The following is a 23,666-nucleotide window of genomic DNA, read 5'->3' as shown; positions in this document are numbered from 1 at the left end:
TCTGACTGAAAACCGGTGTGTAGTTCTTCAGCACGCAGCTGAGGATTTAGATCAGATTTTTTTGTCATTGAAAAAAAAATGGAATGGCGTGCTTTTTACTGTCAATCTGATTGGGCAATGCCTAATAGAACAAGCAAGGCCAGTGACTGAGCGATCGGGGTGCCATCTCTACAGGGCGTCCTGATCAGCACAGAAAGTAAATACCCCCCAGCACCCCCCATGGACACAGAGGATCCCCTCATCAGCATCAGTAGTAACCACCCCCCCGCCACCACAAGCAACAGAGATCTACCCCGCCTCACCCCTGCCCCACCATCGCAACGTCAACAACGGGCTTCCGCCATCTTCGCAGGCATCAAAATGATCTTACCACCACCATGGGGCATGGGGCACTCCCCCCCCCCCCCCCCCCGGCCCCCTGCCCACCACCACAGTGTCAAGGCATTCTCCCCTCTCACAGGCATTAACCCTCCCCAATACACAGATGACCCTGCCATGGGGCTTCCCAGAGAGCCCACCCCTGTCACTGCCCCTGGTGGTGCCAACCTGGCAGTGCCAACCTGTGCCAGGGGACAGGGCCCTCCATGTCCCTTTCCCCCTGGGAATATTCTTATCTTGGCACCCCGGACAGGGTTCTCTTGACTGTTTCCAATCATCAAAAACCTGGTGTAAACCTTGCCGATATGACTTCATGCCGGTGAAATGAATATTAAGTCAGGGGGAAGCAGGGCCGCATGGTGGTGCAGTGGGTTGGCCCTGATGTCTCACGGCGCCGTGGTCCCAGGTTTGATCCCGGCTCTGGGTTACTGTCCGTGTGGAGTTTGCACATTCTCCACGTGTTTGCGTGGGTTTCGCCCCCACAACCCAAAGATGTGCAGGGTAGGTGGATTGGCCACGCTAAATTGCCCCTTAATTGGAAAAAATGAATTGGGCACTGTAACATTTTTTTAAAAGTCAGGGGCAAGAATGTGAAGCGGACTCGTTAATTACATTAAGATGCATTCAAATGTATTACAATGAGATTCTCACCCTTTGTAGCGGGGGGGGGGGGGGAATGTCATTACGCCATCGGCGAGGAGCGTGGAAAATCGGGAAACACAATCTCGTTGAATCTCGTTTCCTGACTCTTGTGATATTTTGCTCCCGCGTTGCCGTTTTCGCTGATGGCTAACACAGGCGTAAAATCTGTGTGCCCAAATTTGACCCAAATGCTAGCAAAAATATACTTTTAAGTACACCTGAGAAGAAAGGGACATCTTGGATTTGCACTGATACAAATCAATGCATTCTTTAAAAATAAACACATATTTGCAAATTTCACCCGGTATCTTTTTTTTTGGTGAGCAAAGTGCAGAGGGAGTACCTGCCCTTCTCCTGAACAGTCCTCAATTATCTTCTACTGGTTCTGCGGGAGGCACGGCAAAGCCAAAAATACCCTCCCAGATTGTATATTAATTTGTTGGTTATACATCACAAATTATTAATACTAGCACCACTTTGGAGTGTAAAGTGCCATAATAGCACTTGTTAAACATTAACATTATTGTTTTTTATAACTTAAATTTCTAAAGTGAGCACTAACCCCAAACGGGTTTCTTGAAACGTAGTATTGCATTACAAACGTTGCAGGGTTTTTCTCCTACATTGCTATTAATTAGGTTATTTTCCTCTTCATCCCCATTATCCCATGGTACCCAAGCACCACCATTGAGGTTAGGATTGCTCCTAGGGTCCTTAGGTGGGTACTTGACAGGAACTGCAGTCTTGTTATACTGAGCAAGTCTCAAGAGTAACTTTTTGACAACTCCAGGGTACTGTTGAGAAAGATCAACCCTTTCATAAGGATCAGCTGTTATGTTAAACAGCCACACCGATTTTCCTTTGGCCCATAGTACTCTTTCAAGATTCCACCACTTCCCACCAAAATTTGGGAATGTTTGAGGGGGGATCCAGTCACTGAAACCTGGATTCCCTGTCAGCAATTTCCAATCTCTAACTCGGATTGCTGCTTGGATTGCTGTGTCCCAAATTCCAAATCCATCACGCGGTGATCTGGTTTTAACACGCGTGTAAAGGGGATCGATGTTATGCAGTATATCAGTCCGGGGAGAAGGTTTACCTTCACTGATTGTTTCCCATATATCATATCCATCAAGATCCAAATTCTCCTCAAGTTCTCCCTCTGCCAGTGTCACTAGAGTAGGATACCAGTCTGTAATGTGCATCAATCCTTGACTCACACTTCCTTTGTTTCTTATTAGAGGACTGTGCACAAAGCCAATGCCACGGATTCCTCCCTCCCAGTAAGTTCCTTTCCGTCCACGAAGTGGCCAGTTGCTGCCCCCAGCTAATGGCTGCCCTCCATTGTCCGAGGAGTAGATTATCACAGAATTGTCATAGTAACCGTATTTTTTTAATGCCCTTGTAATGTTATTTACTGCTTCATCCAAACATGTTACCATAGCAGCATATCTCCTCCGGCCTAGGTTCTCAATTGACATGTAGCGGCCCAGGTACTTTGTCGGTACCTGCAGAGGTGTGTGAACAGCTTGGAAAGCGATGTATAGAAACATTGGCTCCTTAGGATTGTGAGATGCTAAAATATCTACTGCTTTTTGAGTATACAGGAAAGTAGAATAAGAGTGAGCTCTGTACTCCCAAGCCACATTTTCATCCTTATGTAAGTCAAAGCCACACGTCTTGGGCCCATCGCAGATTTCATGGGTGTAATAATCGCCACTGCCTGTAAGTGACCCAAAGAATGTATCAAATCCTTTTCGTGTAGGCAGACACTCTCGTTTATAAAATCCTAGATGCCATTTTCCAATCATATGTGTTGAATATCCAGCTTCTTGAAGTTTTTGAGGTAGTGTTACATTAGCGAGGGGTATGCAATTAGGTTGTCCAGCCCTTATGATAGAGTGCTGAAGCCCTGTGTGTATCTGGTACCTACAAAATTAAACAAAAGAAGATAATAGCAATTAGTTTCATTACATAATTTGATATCTCCAACATACATACACAATAAATTGGGCCAGACTTTGCTATGAGCAGTAAACGGTCTGTGTTGTGGGGTTTTACACAGCAGGTTGTGGTCAGCCAAACAGTTCAATGTCCTCTAGAGGACATCTGGGACTTATGTGAACAGGGCAGGCAACTCTTTAGCTCCTCGGCCAATCAGATCGCAGAATTGATTGTGTGTCGCACAGAGTCTGAACCAGCAAGTTAGACTAGTGTTAGTTCCAGAAACATTTGATTAAGAGAGATATGAAAAAGAAAAAAATGCAAGTAAATATATTTAATTGTTTGAAAATCTCAAACTATATTTAAAAGCTGAAGGAATGAGACTCCACACGTCTGAAAGTTAATGTTCAGTGCCAGGAACGTTGTATGAATTATCACACAGTTAAAAATAGCACTTTGACTGGAATGGACACATACTATTTTTCTGTGGTGAGTTTAATTTGTACCTACAATGTCAGTATAGGAACATCATGCAGTTCGATTTGTTTGAATGGGAAATTAACAGCGAGATGTTATTTTTGCACAGTTTATGGAGCAGCGACAACGAATTCCATATTATTGTTTTTAACTGCCATAGGAGTATGAGTCAAGTTGCATGAAACCAAGAATCTCATCAGATGCTGCACACTACTGATTACGTAAAAGTGAGTACTAGCCTAATTGAGTTCAAGAGAATAAGAACTGTCTGAGAAGCTAAGATAAGAATAGGGTTGACACAATCATAGAATCCCTGAGGTGCAGAAGGAGGCAATATGGCCCATTGAGTCTTCACCGACGCTCTGAAAGAGCAGTCTATCCACATCCACTCCCACGTTCACCCCACCACTTAACCTGCACATCCCTGTACACTAATGAACAATTTAGCATGACCAGTCCACCTAAATCCATTCATGGGATGCGGGAGTCACTGGCTGGGCCAGCATTTATTGCCCATCCCTGAGGGCATTTAAGAGTCAATCACATTGCCCTGGATCTGGAGTCACATGTAGGCCAGGCCAGGTAAGGACATCAGATTCCCTTCCCTAAAGGACATTAGTGAACCAGATGGGTTTTTATGACAATGGTTTCATGGTCATCTTTAGACTTTGAATTCCAGATTTATTTTATTCACCATCTGCCATGGCGGGATTCAAACCCGGGTCCCCAGAGCATGAGTCTGTGTGCCTGGATTATTAGACAAGCGACAATACCACAACACCATTGCCTCCCCAACTCCACAATCTATGAAGGGAAAGAATAATCGCCTTAGGACCACGAGGAAACCAGGTTGTTCAATTCTTAATATATAACTGCAATAGTTATGATGCTAGAAGTGTTTGTGTAGGAAACATCAATTCAACAACACACTTGAACTGTGAAGAATAATTTACCGCAAATGATAAATTCCTTACAACAGTCACTGAAAGGTGTTGCCTGATTTGCGCATAAATAGCAGCTAATGCTTTTAGCCACTCCTTCAGCAAAACCAGCTCATTGTGATCGGGATGCTTAATCCAGTAATAAGCCTCCCATTAATTGAATTGAATATATGAAGGATTCAATGCTTCATTCCTGTTTCTTGGGAGACATATTTATAAACCACCTTTGCTTTTCAGACTAGAGAGGAGTGATACAAGTTCAGAAAATACCCTCACAGGACTAAGCACAGCCAGAAATTCATCTTCTCAAGCAGGTGATGTTCTGTTGCTATAGCAACTCAGATCTAAACTTTCCACACTAGTAACTTGCAAATCTAGTGTCCAGGTGGAAACCTTAAAAAAAAACTCTGCATGGATGTTTGGAGCTCTGATCACTGTCATCATCCCTATCTCTTTGATTTACAAAAAATGGAAAGAGGCAAAATCATGTAAACACAAATGCATTGGATTTGGGGGGGAATGGATTTGCTGGAGACTCACAAAGTGACTGCAATTTTTGACTTTCATTAACTTAATCATATTGTTTTCAAAAGTAAATCTGTATTGTCACACAGTCCTTCAAATTCTGATACTGTGAACATTGCATACTTCCTCGAAATTTAAACTCCCACCCCCCCCCCCCCGCCCCCGTTCTCTAAACCCAGGCAATACGTGCAATAGATTCTTTGGAACAGTAAAAATCTTTTCCAAGTGATGATATGGGAGATTTTCTTCATCTTGCTGACAATATTTCCACCTATGGGGTTGCTTGGCTCTGCTCAAAAATGACAGTGAAGTCCTGCAATGTTATAGGTCATAGAATTTACAGTGCAGAAGGAGGCCATTCGGCCCATCGAGTGTGCACCGGCTCTTGGAAAGAACACCCTACTTCAGCCCACTCCTCCACCCTATTCCTGTAACTCAGTAACCCCACCTAACCTTTTTGGACACTAAGGGCAATTTATCGTGGCCAATCCACCTAACCTGCACATATTTGGACTGTGGAAGGAAACTGAAGCACCTGGAGGAAACCCACACAGACATGGGGAGAACGTGGGCTATGGGAGATTTTCTTCATCTCGCTGACAATATTTCCACCTCTGGGGTTGCTTGTCTGTGCTCAAAAGTGACAGTGAAGTCCTGCAATATTAATGAAGACTTCTTGGTAACTTAATGGTCGAAGCAGCACACACCAGGGGTAGTGACAACCTGCTGCACCAGCAGGTATCGGACTCGTAAATATTCAATAGTGGGGACCCAATTATGTAATTCAAGCCCTGACTTGAATTTAATCCCGGGCTCTGCAACCCTCAATGGTTGCTGAGTATTCCTGCAGGAACTAATAGTGGATGGACTTAGGTTCAGAAGAGGCCCAGAAAAGTAGGTTTTAATATTTCTTTGCTTATTTTCTGATGGGTCAGGAGGAGCAAGAGTGGTTTCCTGGGCTTCAAAAAGAAATCTTGGGCCTCCCCTGCCATGTTTTTACCCTCCTCCTTTCTCTACGGTTGTTTCCCAATCCTCCCTCCCCTGTGACTTGATCTAAGGGTCAAATGACCTATTTCTGCTCCTATTTCTTTTGCTCTAAGTGCCCCCAAATCATTCTCTATATATAGGCCTCCTTGGCAGGCTGAAATCCCACTCCTGCCTGCTGAGCTCGTTTGGGCCAGAGTCAATTTTCCAAAATTTAGACAAGACCCGAGAATAAAATAGCCTGGGCTTCACGTCTGCATGGCTATGCAAGCCTTTTTCCCACTTTAGCTTCTACATCAAGTCTTGACTTCTCCAATTAAAAGTGGGATCATCTTTGAGCTTAAGCCTGTGGATAAATAAAATCTAATTATAACAATCATAACAGACTTTGGCATCATCCTTTAGATTGACAGTTTAAAAAAATGTGTTGTTCCACAGAACCTCTGGCTTGCTGCCAGAACCTAGCGTTGTTGTATTCACTGCGTGACATTCCAGACGGCAGCCGCCTCAGGTTGCCATACCATTGGTTGCCATTGAAGTATTTCAGACGCGCTATCATCATGCCAACTCTGCAGAAACACCATTCCTAATAACACTGCAGAAGGTTATTACTTGTACTCGTGCTAGAATCAGAGATAAGGCAACCACATTATGGCACCATAATTGTTCTCCTCCTTCTTGTTACTAATGTGATAACAATTCCCCTTTAAAAAGATCCAGTTGTGTGCCATACACATTACATGTGGTCATAACAAAAACTATGTGGAATTGTTCCCATCCTAAAGTGGATCATTTAGTGGATTGAAAAGAATGTAGTTTCATTCAATCTGCGTGAAAAGAATCAGCCTAACTTTGCTCAATGGGTTTGATTCTGTCTGACATTTCTGCACATTTGAAAGCTAAAACCCATTCTGCATTTTCTGGTTTAGCTAATGGTGCGGTAATGCATGTGGAATTTTACTGGCATCGGTTCAAAATGTGTTCCTTATTATGGGCCTCAAAGAAACAGGGTAGGCAGCAAAAACTTACTCAAAAAACACCTAAAATAATGACAGGCTGCAACATATTATTAGGTTCCGGTAAGGAAATTAATGCTCCAGAGGAAACATATCTAAATTTTACTACTTCTTCTAATGTTATTTGGTAATTTCTGTATGCCAGACAATGGCAAGATATAATCAGGCCTCATCAGGCTTCACCCTAGCTGGCAACTGGTTCTCCCGAATGTGTAAATGTTTGTACAAGATATATGAATATTTTGTTTTTGAAACAACTGGACTTTCGCTTATATCAAACGAAAACTTTTGTGTAGGGCGGGCTTCTTCCCAACGCGTTTCCTATGTTCACGGCTATAATCAACCTTCCAATAAGTAGACTGAACCCTTTTTGGTTGAGGTGATTTTACAGTTTGTGGTATATATACTGGGTTTGCGCACTCAGCTAGAAAGGTCTGCCCCAATCACAATATACTATCCCCTGGGGAACAGATAAGATGCTCAACATATTCTCCCTCATCGCAGCAGCTGGAAAATAGCACATTACTAAATGAATGTGCACAGGGTTTCCCTAACATTTCCAGCCACACAACCCTTTTGACCTCCCAAGAGTACTGACAGAACCCCTGTGAAACATTCTTATTTCTGATGACGAGTTCAAACACAGAAAATGATTGTTGTTGCGCAATAGGTACAAATATACAAATGCTAAACTTATAGAAGCCTTTTCAATTTCTTATATGTATACATTTGTTATAGTTAAAAAGCCGTCTCTTCAAAAAAGTACTGAAGCCTTACCTTTCTATAATTTTTAATGGGCAGAGAGCTGATGGAAAGCTGAAACCTCATACTGGACACAAGCACACACTCACCTCTCACACACACACACTCACCTCACACACACACTCACCTCTCTCTCACACACACACTCACCTCTCACACACACACACACACTCACCTCTCACACACACACTCATCTCTCACACACACACAAACTCACCTCACACACTCACCTCTCTCACACACGCACACACTCACCTCTCACACACACACACACTCACCTCACACACACACTCACCTCACACACACACTCACCTCTCTCTCACACACACACTCACCTCTCACACACACACAAACTCACCTCACACACTCACCTCTCTCACACACTCACCTCTCACACACACACACACTCACCTCACACACACACTCACCTCTCACACACACACACACACTCACCTCTCACACACACACTCATCTCTCACACACACACAAACTCACCTCACACACTCACCTCTCTCACACACGCACACACTCACCTCTCACACACACACACACTCACCTCACACACACACTCACCTCACACACACACTCACCTCTCTCTCACACACACACTCACCTCTCACACACACACAAACTCACCTCACACACTCACCTCTCTCACACACTCACCTCTCACACACACACACACTCACCTCACACACACACTCATCTCTCACACACACAAACTCACCTCACACACTCACCTCTCACACACGCACACACTCACCTCTCACACACATACTCACCACTCACACACACACTCACCTCTCACACACACGCACACACTCACCTCTCACACACACTCACCTCTCGCACACACTCACACACACTCACCTCTCACACACACACTCATCTCTCACACACACTCTCACCTCTCTCACACACACCAACACACAAACTGACCTCACACACTCACCTCTCTCACACACACACACACTCACCTCTCTCTCACACACACACTCACCTCTCTCACACACACACACTCACCTCTCTCACACACACACTCGCCTCTCTCTCACACACACACTCACCTCTCACACACACTCACCTCTCTCTCACACACACACTCACCTCTCACACACACACACTCACCTCTCTCACACACACACACACTCACCTCTCTCACACACACCTCTCTCTCACACACACCAACACACAAACTCACCTCACACTCACCTCTCACACACACGCACACTCACCTCTCTCTCACAAAAGCACAAACTCACCTCTCTCTCACACACACATGCACACACTCACCTCTCTCACACACACTCACCTCTCTCACACACACACCCAAACACACCTCTCACACTCACCTCACACACACACTCACCTCTCTCTCACACACACACTCACCTCTCACACACACACATACTTACCTCTCTCTCACACACCAACACACAAACCCACCTCACACACTCACCTACACACACACACACTCACCTGTCTCTCTCACACGCACTCACCTCTCTCACACACACCAACACACAAACTCACCTCACACACTCACCTCTCTCTCAGACACACTTTCGCCTCTCTCTCACACACACACTCACCTCTCACACACACTCACCTCTCTCTCACACACACACTCACCTCTCACACACACACACACTCACCTCTCTCACACACACACTCACCTCTCACACACACCAACACACAAACTCACCTCACACTCACCTCTCTCTCACACACACACTCACCTCTCACACACACACACTCACCTCTCTCACACACACACACACTCACCTCTCTCTCACACACACACACACCTCTCTCTCACACACACCAACACACAAACTCACCTCACACTCACCTCTCTCTCACACGCACACTCACCTCTCTCTCACAAAAGCACAAACTCACCTCTCTCTCACACACACATGCACACACTCACCTCTCTCACACACACTCACCTCTCTCACACACACACCCCTCACACTCACCTCACACACACTCACCTCTCTCTCACACACACACACTCACCTCACACACAAACATACTCACCTCTCTCTCACACACCAACACACAAACCCACCTCACACACTCACCTACACACACACACACTCACCTGTCTCTCTCACACGCACTCACCTCTCACACACACCAACACACAAACTCACCTCACACACTCACCTCTCTCTCACACACACACACTCGCCTCTCTCTCACACACACTCACCTCTCACACACACTCACCTCTCTCTCACACACACACTCACCTCTCACACACACACACTCACCTCTCTCACACACACACACACTCACCTCTCTCACACACACACATACACCTCTCTCACACACACCAACACACAAACTCACCTCACACTCACCTCTCTCTCACACGCACACTCACCTCTCTCTCACAAAAGCACAAACTCACCTCTCTCACACACACATGCACACACTCACCTCTCCCACACACACTCACCTCTCTCACACACACACCCCTCACACTCACCTCACACACACTCACCTCTCTCTCACACACACACTCACCTCACACACACACATACTCACCTCTATCTCACACACCAACACACAAACCCACCTCACACACTCACCTACACACACACACACTCACCTGTCTCTCTCACACGCACTCACCTCTCTCACACACACCAACACACAAACTCACCTCACACACTCACCTCTCTCTCACACACACACTCACCTCTCACACACACACACTCACCTCTCTCACACACACACACACTCACCTCTCTCACACACACACATACACCTCTCTCACACACACCAACACACAAACTCACCTCACACTCACCTCTCTCACACACGCACACTCACCTCTCTCACAAAAGCACACACTCACCTCTCTCACACACACTCACCTCTCTCACGCACACACACCCAAACACACCTCTCACACTCACTCACACACACACTCAAATCTCTCTCACACTCACTCACCTCTCTCTCACACACACTCACCTCTCACACACTCACATACTCACCTCTCTCTCACACACCAACACACAAACCCACCTCACACACTCACCTACACACACACACATTCACCTGTCTCTCTCACACGCACTCACCTCTCTCACACACACCAACACACAAACTCACCTCACACACTCACCTCTCTCTCACACACTCTCACCTCTCTCTCACACACACACTCACCTCTCACACACACTCTCACCTCTCTCACACACCCAACACACACCTCACACCTCTCACACACACATACCAACAAATACCTCTCACACACGCACCTCTCTCACACACACCTCTCTCACACACACACACCTCACACCTCTCTCTCACACACACCAACACGCACATCTCTCTCACACACACTCTCACCTCTCTCACACACCCAACACACACCTCACACCTCTCACGCACACATACCAACAAATACCTCTCACACACGCACCTCTCTCACACACACCTCTCTCACACACACACACCTCACACCTCTCTCTCACACACACCAACACGCACATCTCTCTCACACACACTCACCTTTCTCACACCCACACCAACACACAAACTCACCTCTCACACACACTCCTTTCTCACACATACCAACACACAGATTCACTTCTCTCTCACACATATGCACACACACTCACCTCTCTCATACATGCACACAGACTCACCTCTCCTACTCACACATGCACACGTACTCACCTCTCTCACGCATCAACACACAGACTCACTGCTCTTTCTCACTCTATGTCCTGCTTCAATATCGCTTCTGCTCCATGGCTGTTCCAATATCGCTCCTGCTCCTAGGCCGTTCCAATATCGCTCCTGCTCCAAGGCTGTTCCAATATCGCTTCTGCTCCAAGGCTGTTCCAATATCGCTTCTGCTCCATGGCTGTTCCAATATCGCTCCTGCTCCAAGGCCGTTCCAATATCGCTCCTGCTCCAAGGCTGTTCCAATATCGCTCCTGCTCCAAGGCTGTTCCAATATCGCTCCTGCTCCAAGGCCGTTCCAATATCGCTCCTGCTCCAAGGCCGTTCCAATATCACTCCTGCTCCAAGACTGTTCCAATATCGCTCCTGCTCCAAGGCTGTTCCAATATCGCTCCTGCTCCAAGGCTGTTCCAATATCGCTCCTGCTCCAAGGCCGTTCCAATATCACTCCTGCTCCAAGGCCGTTCCAATATCGCTCCTGCTCCAAGGCTGTTCCAATATCACTCCTGCTCCAAGGCTGTTCCAATATCGCTCCTGCTCCAAGGCTGTTCCAATATCGCTCCTGCTCCAAGGCTGTTCCAATATCGCTCCTGCTCCAAGGCTGTTCCAATATCACTCCTGCTCCAAGGCCGTTCCAATATCGCTCCTGCTCCAAGGCTGTTCCAATATCGCTCCTGCTCCAAGGCTGTTCCAATATCGCTCCTGCTCCAAGGCCGTTCCATTATCACTCCTGCTCCTAGGCCGTTCCAATATCACTCCTGCTCCAAGGCTGTTCCAATATCACTCCTGCTCCAAGGCTGTTCCAATATCGCTCCTGCTCCAAGGCTGTTCCAATATCGCTCCTGCTCCAAGGCTGTTCCAATATCGCTCCTGCTCCAAGGCCGTTCCAATATCGCTCCTGCTCCAAGGCTGTTCCAATATCACTCCTGCTCCAAGGCCGTTTCAATATCGCTCCTGCTCTAAGGCTGTTCCAATATCACTCCTGCTCCAAGGCTGTTCCAATATCGCTCCTGCTCCAAGGCTGTTCCAATATCACTCCTGCTCCAAGGCCGTTTCAATATCGCTCCTGCTCTAAGGCTGTTCCAATATCACTCCTGCTCCAAGGCTGTTCCAATATCGCTCCTGCTCCAAGGCTGTTCCAATATCGCTCCTGCTCCAAGGCTGTTCCAATATCGCTCCTGCTCCAAGGCCGTTCCAATATCGCTCCTGCTCCAAGGCTGTTCCAATATCGCTCCTGCTCCAAGGCCGTTCCAATATCGCTCCTGCTCCAAGGCTGTTCCAATACCGCTCCTGCTCCTAGGCCGTTCCAATATCACTCCTGCTCCAAGACTGTTCCAATATCGCTCCTGCTCCAAGGCTGTTCCAATATCGCTCCTGCTCCAAGGCCGTTCCAATATCACTCCTGCTCCAAGGCTGTTCCAATATCGCTCCTGCTCCAAGGCTGTTCCAATATCGCTCCTGCTCCAAGGCCGTTTCAATATCGCTCCTGCTCCAAGGCTGTTCCAATATCGCTCCTGCTCCTAGGCCGTTCCAATATCACTCCTGCTCCAAGACTGTTCCAATATCGCTCCTGCTCCAAGGCTGTTCCAATATCGCTCCTGCTCCAAGGCCGTTCCAATATCACTCCTGCTCCAAGGCTGTTCCAATATCGCTCCTGCTCCAAGACTGTTCCAATATCGCTCCTGCTCCAAGGCCGTTCCAATATCGCTCCTGCTCCAAGGCCGTTCCAATATCGCTCCTGCTCCAAGGCTGTTCCAATATCGCTCCTGCTCCTAGGCCGTTCCAATATCGCTCCTGCTCCAAGACTGTTCCAATATCGCTCCTGCTCCAAGGCTGTTCCAATATCGCTCCTGCTCCTAGGCCGTTCCAATATCGCTCCTGCTCCAAGGCTGTTCCAATATCGCTCCTGCTCCTAGGCCGTTCCAATATCGCTCCTGCTCCAAGGCCGTTCCAATATCGCTCCTGCTCCAAGGCTGTTCCAATATCGCTCCTGCTCCAAGGCTGTTCCAATATCGCTCCTGCTCCTAGGCCGTTCCAATATCGCTCCTGCTCCAAGGCTGTTCCAATATCGCTCCTGCTCCTAGGCCGTTCCAATATCGCTCCTGCTCCAAGGCTGTTCCAATATCGCTCCTGCTCCAAGGCCGTTCCAATATCGCTCCTGCTCCAAGGCCGTTCCAATATCGCTCCTGCTCCAAGGTTGTTCCAATATCGCTCCTGCTCCAAGGCTGTTCCAATATCGCTCCTGCTCCAAGGCTGTTCCAATATCGCTCCTGCTCCAAGGCTGTTCCAATATCGCTCCTGCTCCAAGGCTGTTCCAATATCGCTCCTGCTCCAAGACTGTTCCAATATCGCTCCTGCTCCAAGGCTGTTCCAATATCGCTCCTGCTCCATGGCCGTTCCAATATCGCTCCTGCTCCAAGGCTGTTCCAATATCGCTCCTGCTCCAAGGCTGTTCCAATATCGCTCCTGCTCCAAGGCTGTTCCAATATCACTCCTGCTCCAAGGCTGTTCCAATATCGCTCCTGCTCCTAGGCCGTTCCAATATCGCTCCTGCTCCAAGGCTGTTCCAATATCGCTCCTGCTCCTAGGCCGTTCCAATATCGCTCCTGCTCCTAGGCCGTTCCAATATCGCTCCTGCTCCAAGGCTGTTCCAATATCGCTCCTGCTCCAAGGCTGTTCCAATATCGCTCCTGCTCCAAGGGTGTTCCAATATCGCTTCTGCTCCAAGACTGTTCCAATATCACTCCTGCTCCAAGGCCGTTTCAATATCGCTCCTGCTCCAAGGCTGTTCCAATATCACTCCTGCTCCAGGCCATTCCAAAATTGCTCCTGCTCCAAGGCCGTTCCAATATCGCTCCTGCTCCAAGGCCCACTTTGATCTCGCTCCTGCTCTGAGGCCCACTTCAATCTCGCTCCTGCACTGAGGCCTGTTTCAATCTTGTTCCTGTCCCAAGGCCAGCCTCAATCTCGCTTCTGCTCTGAGGCCAGCCTCAATCTCACTCCTGCTCCAAGGCCTGCCTCAATCTCGCTCCTGCTCTGAGGCCCACTTCCATCTCGCTCCTGCTCTGAGGCCTGTTTCAATCTTGTTCCTGTTCCAAGGCCAGCCTCAATCTCGCTCCTGCTCTGAGGTCAGCCTCAATCTCGCTCCTGCTCTAAGGCCAGCCTCAATCTCACTCCTGCTCCAAGGCCTGCCTCAATCTCGCTCCTGCTCTGAGGCCTGCCTCAATCTCGCTCCTGCTCTGAGGCCCACTTCCATCTCGCTCCTGCTCTGAGGCCTGTTTCAATCTCGTTCCTGTTCCAAGGCCAGCCTCAATCTCGCTCCTGCTCTGAGGTCAGCCTCAATCTCACTCCTGTTCCTAGGCCAGCTTCAATCTCGCTCCTGCTCCGAGGCCCACCTTGATCTCGCTCCTGCTCTGAGGCCCACTTCAATCTCGCTCCTGCACTGAGGCCCACTTCAATCTCGCTCCTGTTCCTAGGCCAGCTTCAATCTCGCTCCTGCTCTGAGGCCCACTTTGATCTCGCTCCTACTCTGAGGCCCACTTCAATCTCGCTCCTGCACTGAGGCATGCTTCAATCTTGTTCCTGTCCCAAGGCCAGCCTCAATCTCGCTCCTGCTCCAAGGCCTGCCTCAATCTCGCTCCTGCTCTGAGGCCCACTTCAATCTCACTCCTGCTCCAAGGCCTGCCTCAATCTCGCTCCTGCTCCAAGGCCTGCCTCAATCTCGCTCCTGCTCTGAGGCCCACTTTAATCTCGCTCCTGCTCCGAGGTCTGCCTCAATCTCGCTCCTGCTCTGAGGCCTGTTTCAATCTCGCTCCCACTCTGACGCTCGCTTCAATCTCGCTCCTGCTCCAAGGCCCACTTCAATCTTGCCCCTCCTCCGAGGCCTGTTTCAATCTCCATCCTACTCCAAGACCTGTTTCACTCTCCATACTGCTGTGAGGCCTGCTTCATCCTCCGTCCTACTCCAAGACCAGCTTCAATCTCCATACGGTTCTGAAGCCTGTTTTAATCTCACTCCTGTTGCGAGGCCCGCTTCAATCTCCATCCTCCTCTGAGGCCTGTTTCAATCTCGCTCCTGCTCTGAGGCCTGTTTCAATCTCGCTCCTGCTCTGAGGTCTGTTTCAATCTCGCACCTGCTCTGAGGCCGGTTTCAATCTCGCTCCTGCTCTGAGGCCTGTTTCAATCTCGCTCCTGCTCTGTGGCCTGTTTCAATCTCGCTCCTGCTCTGAGGCCTGTTTCAATCTCGCTCCTGCTCTGAGGTCTGTTTCAATCTCGCTCCTGCTCTGAGGCCTGTTTCAATCTCGCTCCTGCTCTGAGGCCTGTTTCAATCTCGCACCTGCTCTGAGGCCGGTTTCAATCTCGCTCCTGCTCTGAGGCCTGTTTCAATCTCGCTCCTGCTCTGTGGCCTGTTTCAATCTCGCTCCTGCTCTGAGGCCTGTTTCAATCTCGCTCTTCCTCCGAGGCCCACTTAAATCTCCCTCCTGCTCTGAGGTCTGCTTCAATCTCAGTCTTCATCACCTGCTCTCCCCATTACTTCACTCTCTGCGCTTGCCCTGATATGGAGATTTTAGTTTTGTTCCCGTCTAATCAGCTCTGTGGCATTTTTCAAATTTTACGTATGAGCCTGGCTTGCCATAGAACACCCTGTGGTCTTGAAACCCAGTTTGGGAAACTCTGGGCTAAACCTTTTGGTCATATTTATTTACAGCTAAAATATAAAAACATCCCTGACATTGGGAACAAATGGGACTCCGAGACTGGACTTTCTGGGAGCAATCTCCCCAAAGGTGACTTTCTAATTGACCACCTCTGATCTTGTGTCCTGTCCTATTAAGAATGGTCAATGTTCATGATGCCCCCGGAGGCTAGTGTTAGGACGAAGAGTACGACGTCTGACTATTTTAGACTGTACCGAGGGACGAGGCAGGGATGTCCCCTCTCTCCACTGTTGTTTGCGCTCACAATAGAGCCGCTGGCAATTGCCCTGAGAGCTTCTCGGGGTTGGAAGGGGCTGGTACGGGGGCGGGGTGGTGGGGGGGGTGGGGGGGGGGGTGGTGGAAGACAGAGTTTCGTTGTACATCGACGACCTGCTCTTATACATCACGGATCCAGTGGCTGGGATGGATGAAATCATGGGAATCCTGAGGGAATTCTGCCAATTCTCGGAGTATAAACTGAACATGGCAAAAAGTGAGTTGTTTGTAGTCCAGGCGAGGGGCCAGGAGGGTTGTCTGAGGGGGCTGCCGTTTAGGTTAGTAGGGGACAGTTTTAGATACTAAGGGATACAGGTGGCGCGGGACTGGGGCCGGTTGCACAAGTTGAACTTATCTCGGTTGGTGGAGCAAATGAGGGTCGAGTTCCGGAGATGGGATGCGCTCCCACTGACACTAGCGGGGAGAGTGCAGACGGTTAAAATGACAATCCTCCCGAGATTCCTGTTCGTATTCCAGTGTCTCCCCATTTTCATTCCGCGGTCTTTTTTCAAGAAGGTCAATAAAATGATTATCAGATTTGTGTGGGCGGGAAAGTCCCCGCGGGTGAGGAGATTGATGCTCGAGAGGAACCGAGGGGAAGGGGGACTGGCACTGCCAAACTTTAGTCATTACTACTGGGCGGCCAAGATAACTTTGATAAGGAAGTGGATGGTGGGTGCGGGGTCGGTTTGGGGGCGGATGGAGGCCGTTCCGTGCAGGGGCACCAGTTTGGCAGCCCTGGTTACGGCACCCCTGCCGCTCCCGCCGGCACGATACTCCACCAGCCCTATAGTGGTGGCGACCTCGCGGATATGGGGCCAATGGAGAAGGCACATGGGGGAAGTGAGAGCATCAGTTTGGTCCCCAATTTGCGACAATCACCGGTTTGCCCCGGGGAGTACGGACGGTGGGTTCCAAGCATGGCGGAGGACTGGGATTGAGAGGATGGGGGATCAGTTCTTGGAAGGGAGCTTCCCGAGCATGAGGGCGCTAGAAGAGAAATTTGGGCTGGCGAGAGGGAATAATTTCAGGTACTTGCAGGTACGGGACTTTCTACGCAGACAGATTCCATCCTTCCCGTGCCTGCCACTTAGGGGGATCCAGGACAGGGTAGTGTCCAGTGGATGGGTGGGGGAGGGGAGGGTCTCAGATATATACAAAGAACTTATGGGGGCAGAGGAGTCGCAGACTGAGGAGCTGAAGCTTAAGTGGGCAGAGGAGCTCGGAGGTGAGATAGAAGAGGGCTTATGGGCAGAGGCGTTGAGCAGGGTAAACGCGACCGCAACATGCGCTAGGCTCAGCCTGATTCAATTTAAGGTCGTCCACCGGGCCCACATGACAGTGGCCCGGATGAGTAAATTCTTTGGATTAGAGGGCAGGTGCACCAGATGCTCGGGAGGACCAGCGAACCATGTCCACATGTTCTGGGCATGTCCAAAACTCATAGGGTACTGGCAGGGATTCGCGGACGTTATGTCCCGGGTACTGAAAACAAGGGTGGTGATGAGTCCAGAGGTGGCAATTTTTGGGGTTTCGGAGGACCCGGGAGTCCAGGAGAGAAAGGCTGACGTTTTGGTCTTTGCTTCCCTTGTAGCCCAGCGACGAATTCTGCTGGCATGGAGGGACTCAAAACCCCCGAAGATGGAGGCCTGGCTATCGGATATGGCGAGATTTCTCGGTCTGGAGAAAATTAAGTTCGCTCTGAGCGGTTCACTGTCAGGGGTCGCCCGGAGGTGGCAACCATTTATCGACTTCTTCGCGGAAAATTAATCGTCGGCAGGGGCGGTGGGGGGTTAGGGCAACATAGATTAGGGGGGTAGTTAGGCGGGTCCTTGTAGGAGGGGAGCTGGTTTTTGCACTATGTTGATTGTTCTTTGCACACTGTTTTGTATTCTTGTTTCCTATGCCAAAATGCCTCAATAAAATTGTTCATCAAAAAAAAAGAATGGTCAATGCATTCTCTTTTTAAAAAAAAAGGCCAGTGGACAGTGGGGCCGAGCGATCGGCCAGCAGGGTGAGGTAGAAGTCGGATCCCGCATCGGCAGCCTTGCAGAGGAGCCGTTTGACTATGTGGACGCCCTTCTCCGCTTTGCCATTGGATTGGGGGTACAGGGGACTGGATGTCACATGCACAAAGTTGTACCTCCTGGCAAAGTTGGGCCATTCCTGACTTGCGAAGCAGGGGCCATTGTCCGACATCACAGTGAGTGGGACACCGTGACGAGCAAAGGTGTCCTTACAGGCATGGATGTCTGCAGACGATGTGATGTCGTGCAAACGTACCAGCTCCAGGTAGTTTGAAAAATAGTCTACAATCAGAACATAGTCCCTGCCCAGCGCGTGGAACAGGTCGATGCCGACCTTGGACCAAGGGGACGTGACCAATTCATGGGGCTGTAGGGTCTCACGTGGTTGGGCCAGCTGGAACCGCTGACAGGTGGGGCAGTTGAGCACTGTGTTGGCGATGTCGTCATTGATGCCGGGCCAGTACACTGCCTCTCGGGCCCATCGGCGGAACTTCTCCACGCCAAGATGGCCCTCGTGTAGCTGTTCCAAGACGAGCTGGCGCATGCTGTGCAGGATAACAATGCGCTCCAGTTTCAGGAGAACACCATTGACTACCGCCAGATCCTCTCTGATGTTGTAGGACTGCGGGCATTGGCCCTTGAGCCACCCGTCTGTTAGGTGGCGCATGACACGCTGTAGCAGGGGGTAAGCTGCAGTCTCGCGGCGAATTTGGACGAGGCGTTCATCCGTGGCCGGTAGATTGGAGGCCACAAAGGCCACATGGGCGTCAACCTGGCAGATGAATCCCGCTGGGTCACATGTGGTGTTGACTGCCCTGGACAGAGCGTCGGCTATGATCAGGTCTTTGCCCGGGGTGTATACGAGCTGAAAGTCGTATCGCCAGAGTTTGAGCAGAATGTGCTGGAGGCGAGGCGTCATGTCGTTCAAGTCTTTTTGTATTATATTGACCAGCGGGCGATGGTCGGACTCGACGGTGAATTGGGGAAGGCCGTGCACATAATCATGAAATTTGACGACACCGGTCAACAGGCCCAGGCACTCCTTTTCTATCTGCGCGTAGCACTGTTCCGTGGGGATCATGGGGCGTGACGCATTGCAACGGGGGCCCATGATGAGGCCTCATTGCGTTGCAGGAGCACTGCCCCAATGCCAGATTGGCTGGCATCGGTCAAAATTTTTGTCTCTTTCGCTGGATCAAAAAAGGCCAATACTGGGGCCATGGTAAGTTTGGTTTTAAGTTCTCTCCATTCGCGCTCGTGGGCAGGAAGCCATTGGAAGTCTGTCGTCTTCCTGACCAGGTTCCTGAGAGCTGTGGTATGAGAGGCGAGGTTAGGGATGAACTTCCCTCGGAAGTTGACCATGCCCAGAAATCGGAGGACCGCCTTCTTCTCCTCTGGCTTTTTCATGGCTGTGATGGCAGCCACCTTGTCCGCATCCGGCCGCACACCCAACTGGGAGATGTGGTCCCCTAGGAACTTGAGTTCCGTCTGGCCGAAGGAGCATTTGGCTCTGTTGAGGCATAGGCCCTGCTCCCGGATACGTTTGAACACGTGCTGGAGGCGACTGATATGCTCCTGCATATCAGTCGCCAAATAATTATGTCGTCACATAGACGCGAACACCTTCAATGCCTTCCATCATTTTTTCCATGATCCTGTGGAATACTTCTGACGCCGATATGATCCCAAACGGCATCCTGTTGTAACAATATCTGCCAAAAGGGGTGTTAAAGGTACACAGTTTCCTGCTGGATCTGTCCAGTTGAATTTGCCAGAATCCTTTCGAGGCGTCAAGTTTGGTGAAGAGCTTGGCCCGAGCCATCTCGCATGTGATCTCTTCGTGCTTGGGGATAGGGTAATGCTCCCTCATTATGTTGCGATTCAGATCCTTCGGATCAATGCAGATTCTGAGCTCGCTGGAAGGCTTCTTTACGCACACCATGGAACTGACCCAGTCGGTTGGTTCCGTAACTCTGGAGATCACTCCTTGGTCTTGGAGGTCCTGCAGCTGCTGCTTGAGGCACTCCTTGTGGGGTGCTGAGACTCTGCGAGGTGCATGCACCACAGGCGTGGCGTTCTGTTTGAGTGTGATCTGGTAAGTATATGGGAGCGTGCCCATGCCTTCGAAGACGTTGCGGTGCTGGTCGATGATGGTGTTGAGTTGCACCCTGAAGTCAGCATCCTGGAAGGCAGATGTGTCATCAGGGGAGAGAGAGTGAACTCTTTGAACGAGGTTTAGCAATTTGCACGCCTGTGCGGCAAGCAGAGAGTCCTTCGAGGAGCCCACGATCTCGAAAGGAAGGATGGCTTTTCGTGACTTGTGCGTCACTTCGAGTTGGCATGAGCCGGTAGCAGGAATGATGTTGCCATTGTAGCCCAATAGCTGGCAGGCCGATGGGATAATGGTTGGTTTGACACAAAGGCTTTGGAAAGCAGACCACACCATGAGATTGGCGGAGGCACCAGTGTCCAGGCAGAATCGTATTTGGGACCGGTTGACCTTCAGGGTGGCACACCACTCATCGTCTGGATCGATGCTGTATACCGACAGCGGCTGGTGTCTTTGCTTCGGGGACAGCCTGTTTTTCGTGACAACACCGACTCGAAAAGGCGCCTTCGGGCCCTCGGTGTCACTGCTGTGTGGGAGGTCAGAATCGGACTCGGTGACCGTGGGTTGAATTGCCTGAACATTCCTGCGAGGCTGGCTGAAGCGATATGAATTGGAAGGCTGAGCTGCTCGACAGCAGGCAGCATAGTGGCCAAGTCTTCCACATTGTAGGCATTGTCGAGATTTTGCGGGGCATTGCCGCTTTAAATGGGCGGAGCCACAGTTGCTGCACGTCGTGATTTCAGCATGTTCGCTGCGCCACTGCAGATGCGCGGTGTGGTCTTGCGTGGTGCGCGCCTGCGCATTACGTTCCTCCATGTCGCCGTCCCCTCGTTTGGTGAGTACAAGCGTGGGAGTCCGCGAAAAGCACGCGAAATGGCCGCCCTCATCCAGGCTTAGGCCCTGGAGGTGTTCAATCACTTGGACCCGTTCCGCCTCATGGGGACCTTGCTGCGCCATTTCAGCCGCTTGTATATGGGAGTACCGACTGGTGGCATTATCATGCAGGACACAGGTCTGGATGGCGGTCGCTAGGGTGAGTTTCTTTACTTTGAGGAGCTGCTGACGTAGGGGGTCCGACTGAACACCAAAAACGATCTGGTCACGTATCATAGAGTCGGAGGTGGGCCCGTAGCTGCAAGATTGCGCAAGGATGCGGAGGTGCGTTAAAAAGGATTGGAAAGGTTAGTCCTTACCCTGCAAACGCTGCTGGAACACGTAGCGTTCACAACTTTCAGTCACCTCTACGCTGCAGTGAGTGTCAAATTTGAGGTGAACCGTCTTGAACTTCGTCTTGTCTTCGTCATCTGCAAAGGTGAGAGAGTTGAAAATATGGATGGCATGGTCCCCGGCCGTGGAGAGGAGAAGAGCAATCTTTCTGGTGTCCGAGGCGCCCTCCCTGTCCGTGGCTTCGAGGTAGAGCTGGACGCGCTGTTTGAAAATCTTCCAGTTGGCCCCGAGGTTGCCGGCGACGCGGATCGGCGGCGGCGGGCTGATGTTGTCCATGTTGCAGAATGACGGAATGCTGGCGGAAGGCAGATCACTTTCAGGTAGGTCTAAGAAGTGCTAGTATGCAACCACTCCTGGTACCATGATGTGTTGGGTGTTCTGGATCACATACAGGTCACCAACACTTGAAGTAGTGCAACACTATTTTATTAAAAGGTTAACTATTTAAACCTTTTTAAAGTGGGTAAATATGATACCAGCTTTAACTAAAGACCTTTGCCTTGTCCTAACCAGTTGATGCACTCAGCACATGGTGAATGTCTGTGTTGCAGGCTGTGAGCTCTGTGTTCCTAGCTAGCTGCTACTCGAATGAGCGGGAACTCTGATGTCCCCTGTCTTTATAGTGCGTGTGCTCTCACTGGTGATTGGCTGCGGTGTTGTGTATGTTGATTGGTCCCACTGTGTGTCCATCAGTGTGTGTCTGCACCATGATATACTGGTGTATATTATGACACAAACCATTAGTTTGAGTCCAATTTTTTGTTCTGAATAAAGGTCCACGCCTCCGCCGGCATATCGAAATAATGGTGGCGGTCCTGAAAAGTGACCCACAATCGTGCTGGCTGCAACAGCCTGAACTTCACCCCCTTTCGGTGGAGAACCGCCTTTGCCCGATTGAATCCTGCCCTCCTCTTAGCCAGCTCTGAACTCCAGTCTTGGTAGATGCGGATCTCCGTATTCTCCCACCTGCTGCTCCGTTCTTTCTTCGCCCATCTCAGGACGCACTCTCTGTCCGTGAAGCGGTGAAACCTCACCACTACGGCCCTTGGCGGCTCATTTGCCTTAGGCCTCCTTGCCAGGACTCTGTGAGCCCCATCCAGCTCCAGGGGCCTCGGGAAGGCTCCCGCACCCATTAGAGTATTCAGCATTGTGGCTACATATGCCCCGGTGTCGAACCCCTCCACACCTTCAGGGAGACCCAGAATCCGGAGATTCTTCCTCCTCGACCTGTTCTCCAGGTCCTCAAACTTTTCCTGCCACTTTGTATGCAGCACCTCGTGTGCCTCCACTTTCACCGCCAGGCCCAGGATCTCGTCCTCGTTTTCAGAGGCTTTCTGCTGCACCTCTCTAATCGCCGCCCCTTGAGCCTTCTGGGTCTCCACCAGCCTTTCAATCGGCACTTTCATTGGGGCCAGCATCTCTGCTTTCAGCTCCGCAAAGCAGCTTTTCAGGAACTCCTGCTGCTCCCGCAACTATTGCGCCCACGCTGCCTGGTCTCCGCCCGCCGCCATCTTGCTTTTTCGCGCCCGTCCTCCTCTCTTCTCCAAGATCACCTTTTTGACCGCTCCACTCCTGGTCCACTCCATGCAGTGCTGGGGGAACCTTACTGCTGCCTTCCCACACCGGGAATCGTCATCCAAGTGCCGCTGCGGCTCCTTAAAAGGTTCCAAAAGTCCGTTCTCGGCGGGAGCTGCCGACCGTGCGACCTACCCAGGCATAGCCGCAACCGGAAGCCTGGTCAATGCATTCTCAATGCTGTTGACCAATCAGAGGGCCAAAAGTTGTGGAGCATCACCTCCTCCACTGGGAAAGGCGGCTGCTGCTGAGATTGGGATTGGTCCGTTAGGTCAACTCAACATGGAGCTGCCTTGTTGGGCTGCACAGCAATCAATAATTAGTCGGGATCCTTAATTATCTCGACTGGCTGAGGCGGGCAGCTGATCCACTTCCTT

At 50.1% G+C, this 23,666-nt stretch overlaps 1 protein-coding gene across 1 annotated transcript in view; it reads right to left on the bottom strand.

Annotated features, from left to right (window-relative positions):
* Positions 1 to 419: 419 nt before the first annotated feature.
* LOC140408517 (arylsulfatase J-like) overlaps positions 420 to 23,666 on the bottom strand; it is a 39,271-nt gene continuing 16,024 nt past the window's right edge. Inside the window, exon 2 of the mRNA XM_072495806.1 lies at positions 420 to 2,949. Coding sequence (XP_072351907.1) covers positions 1,578 to 2,949 — 1,372 coding nt within the window. The 3' untranslated portion in view covers positions 420 to 1,577. The remainder of the gene's footprint in view (positions 2,950 to 23,666) is intronic.

Source organism: Scyliorhinus torazame, chromosome 3 (genome assembly GCF_047496885.1).
Source record: "Scyliorhinus torazame isolate Kashiwa2021f chromosome 3, sScyTor2.1, whole genome shotgun sequence".
Lineage (NCBI taxonomy): Eukaryota > Metazoa > Chordata > Chondrichthyes > Carcharhiniformes > Scyliorhinidae > Scyliorhinus > Scyliorhinus torazame.
The sequence above is the reverse complement of the archived record's forward strand: the minus strand, read 5'-3'. Positions and strand labels throughout refer to the sequence as shown.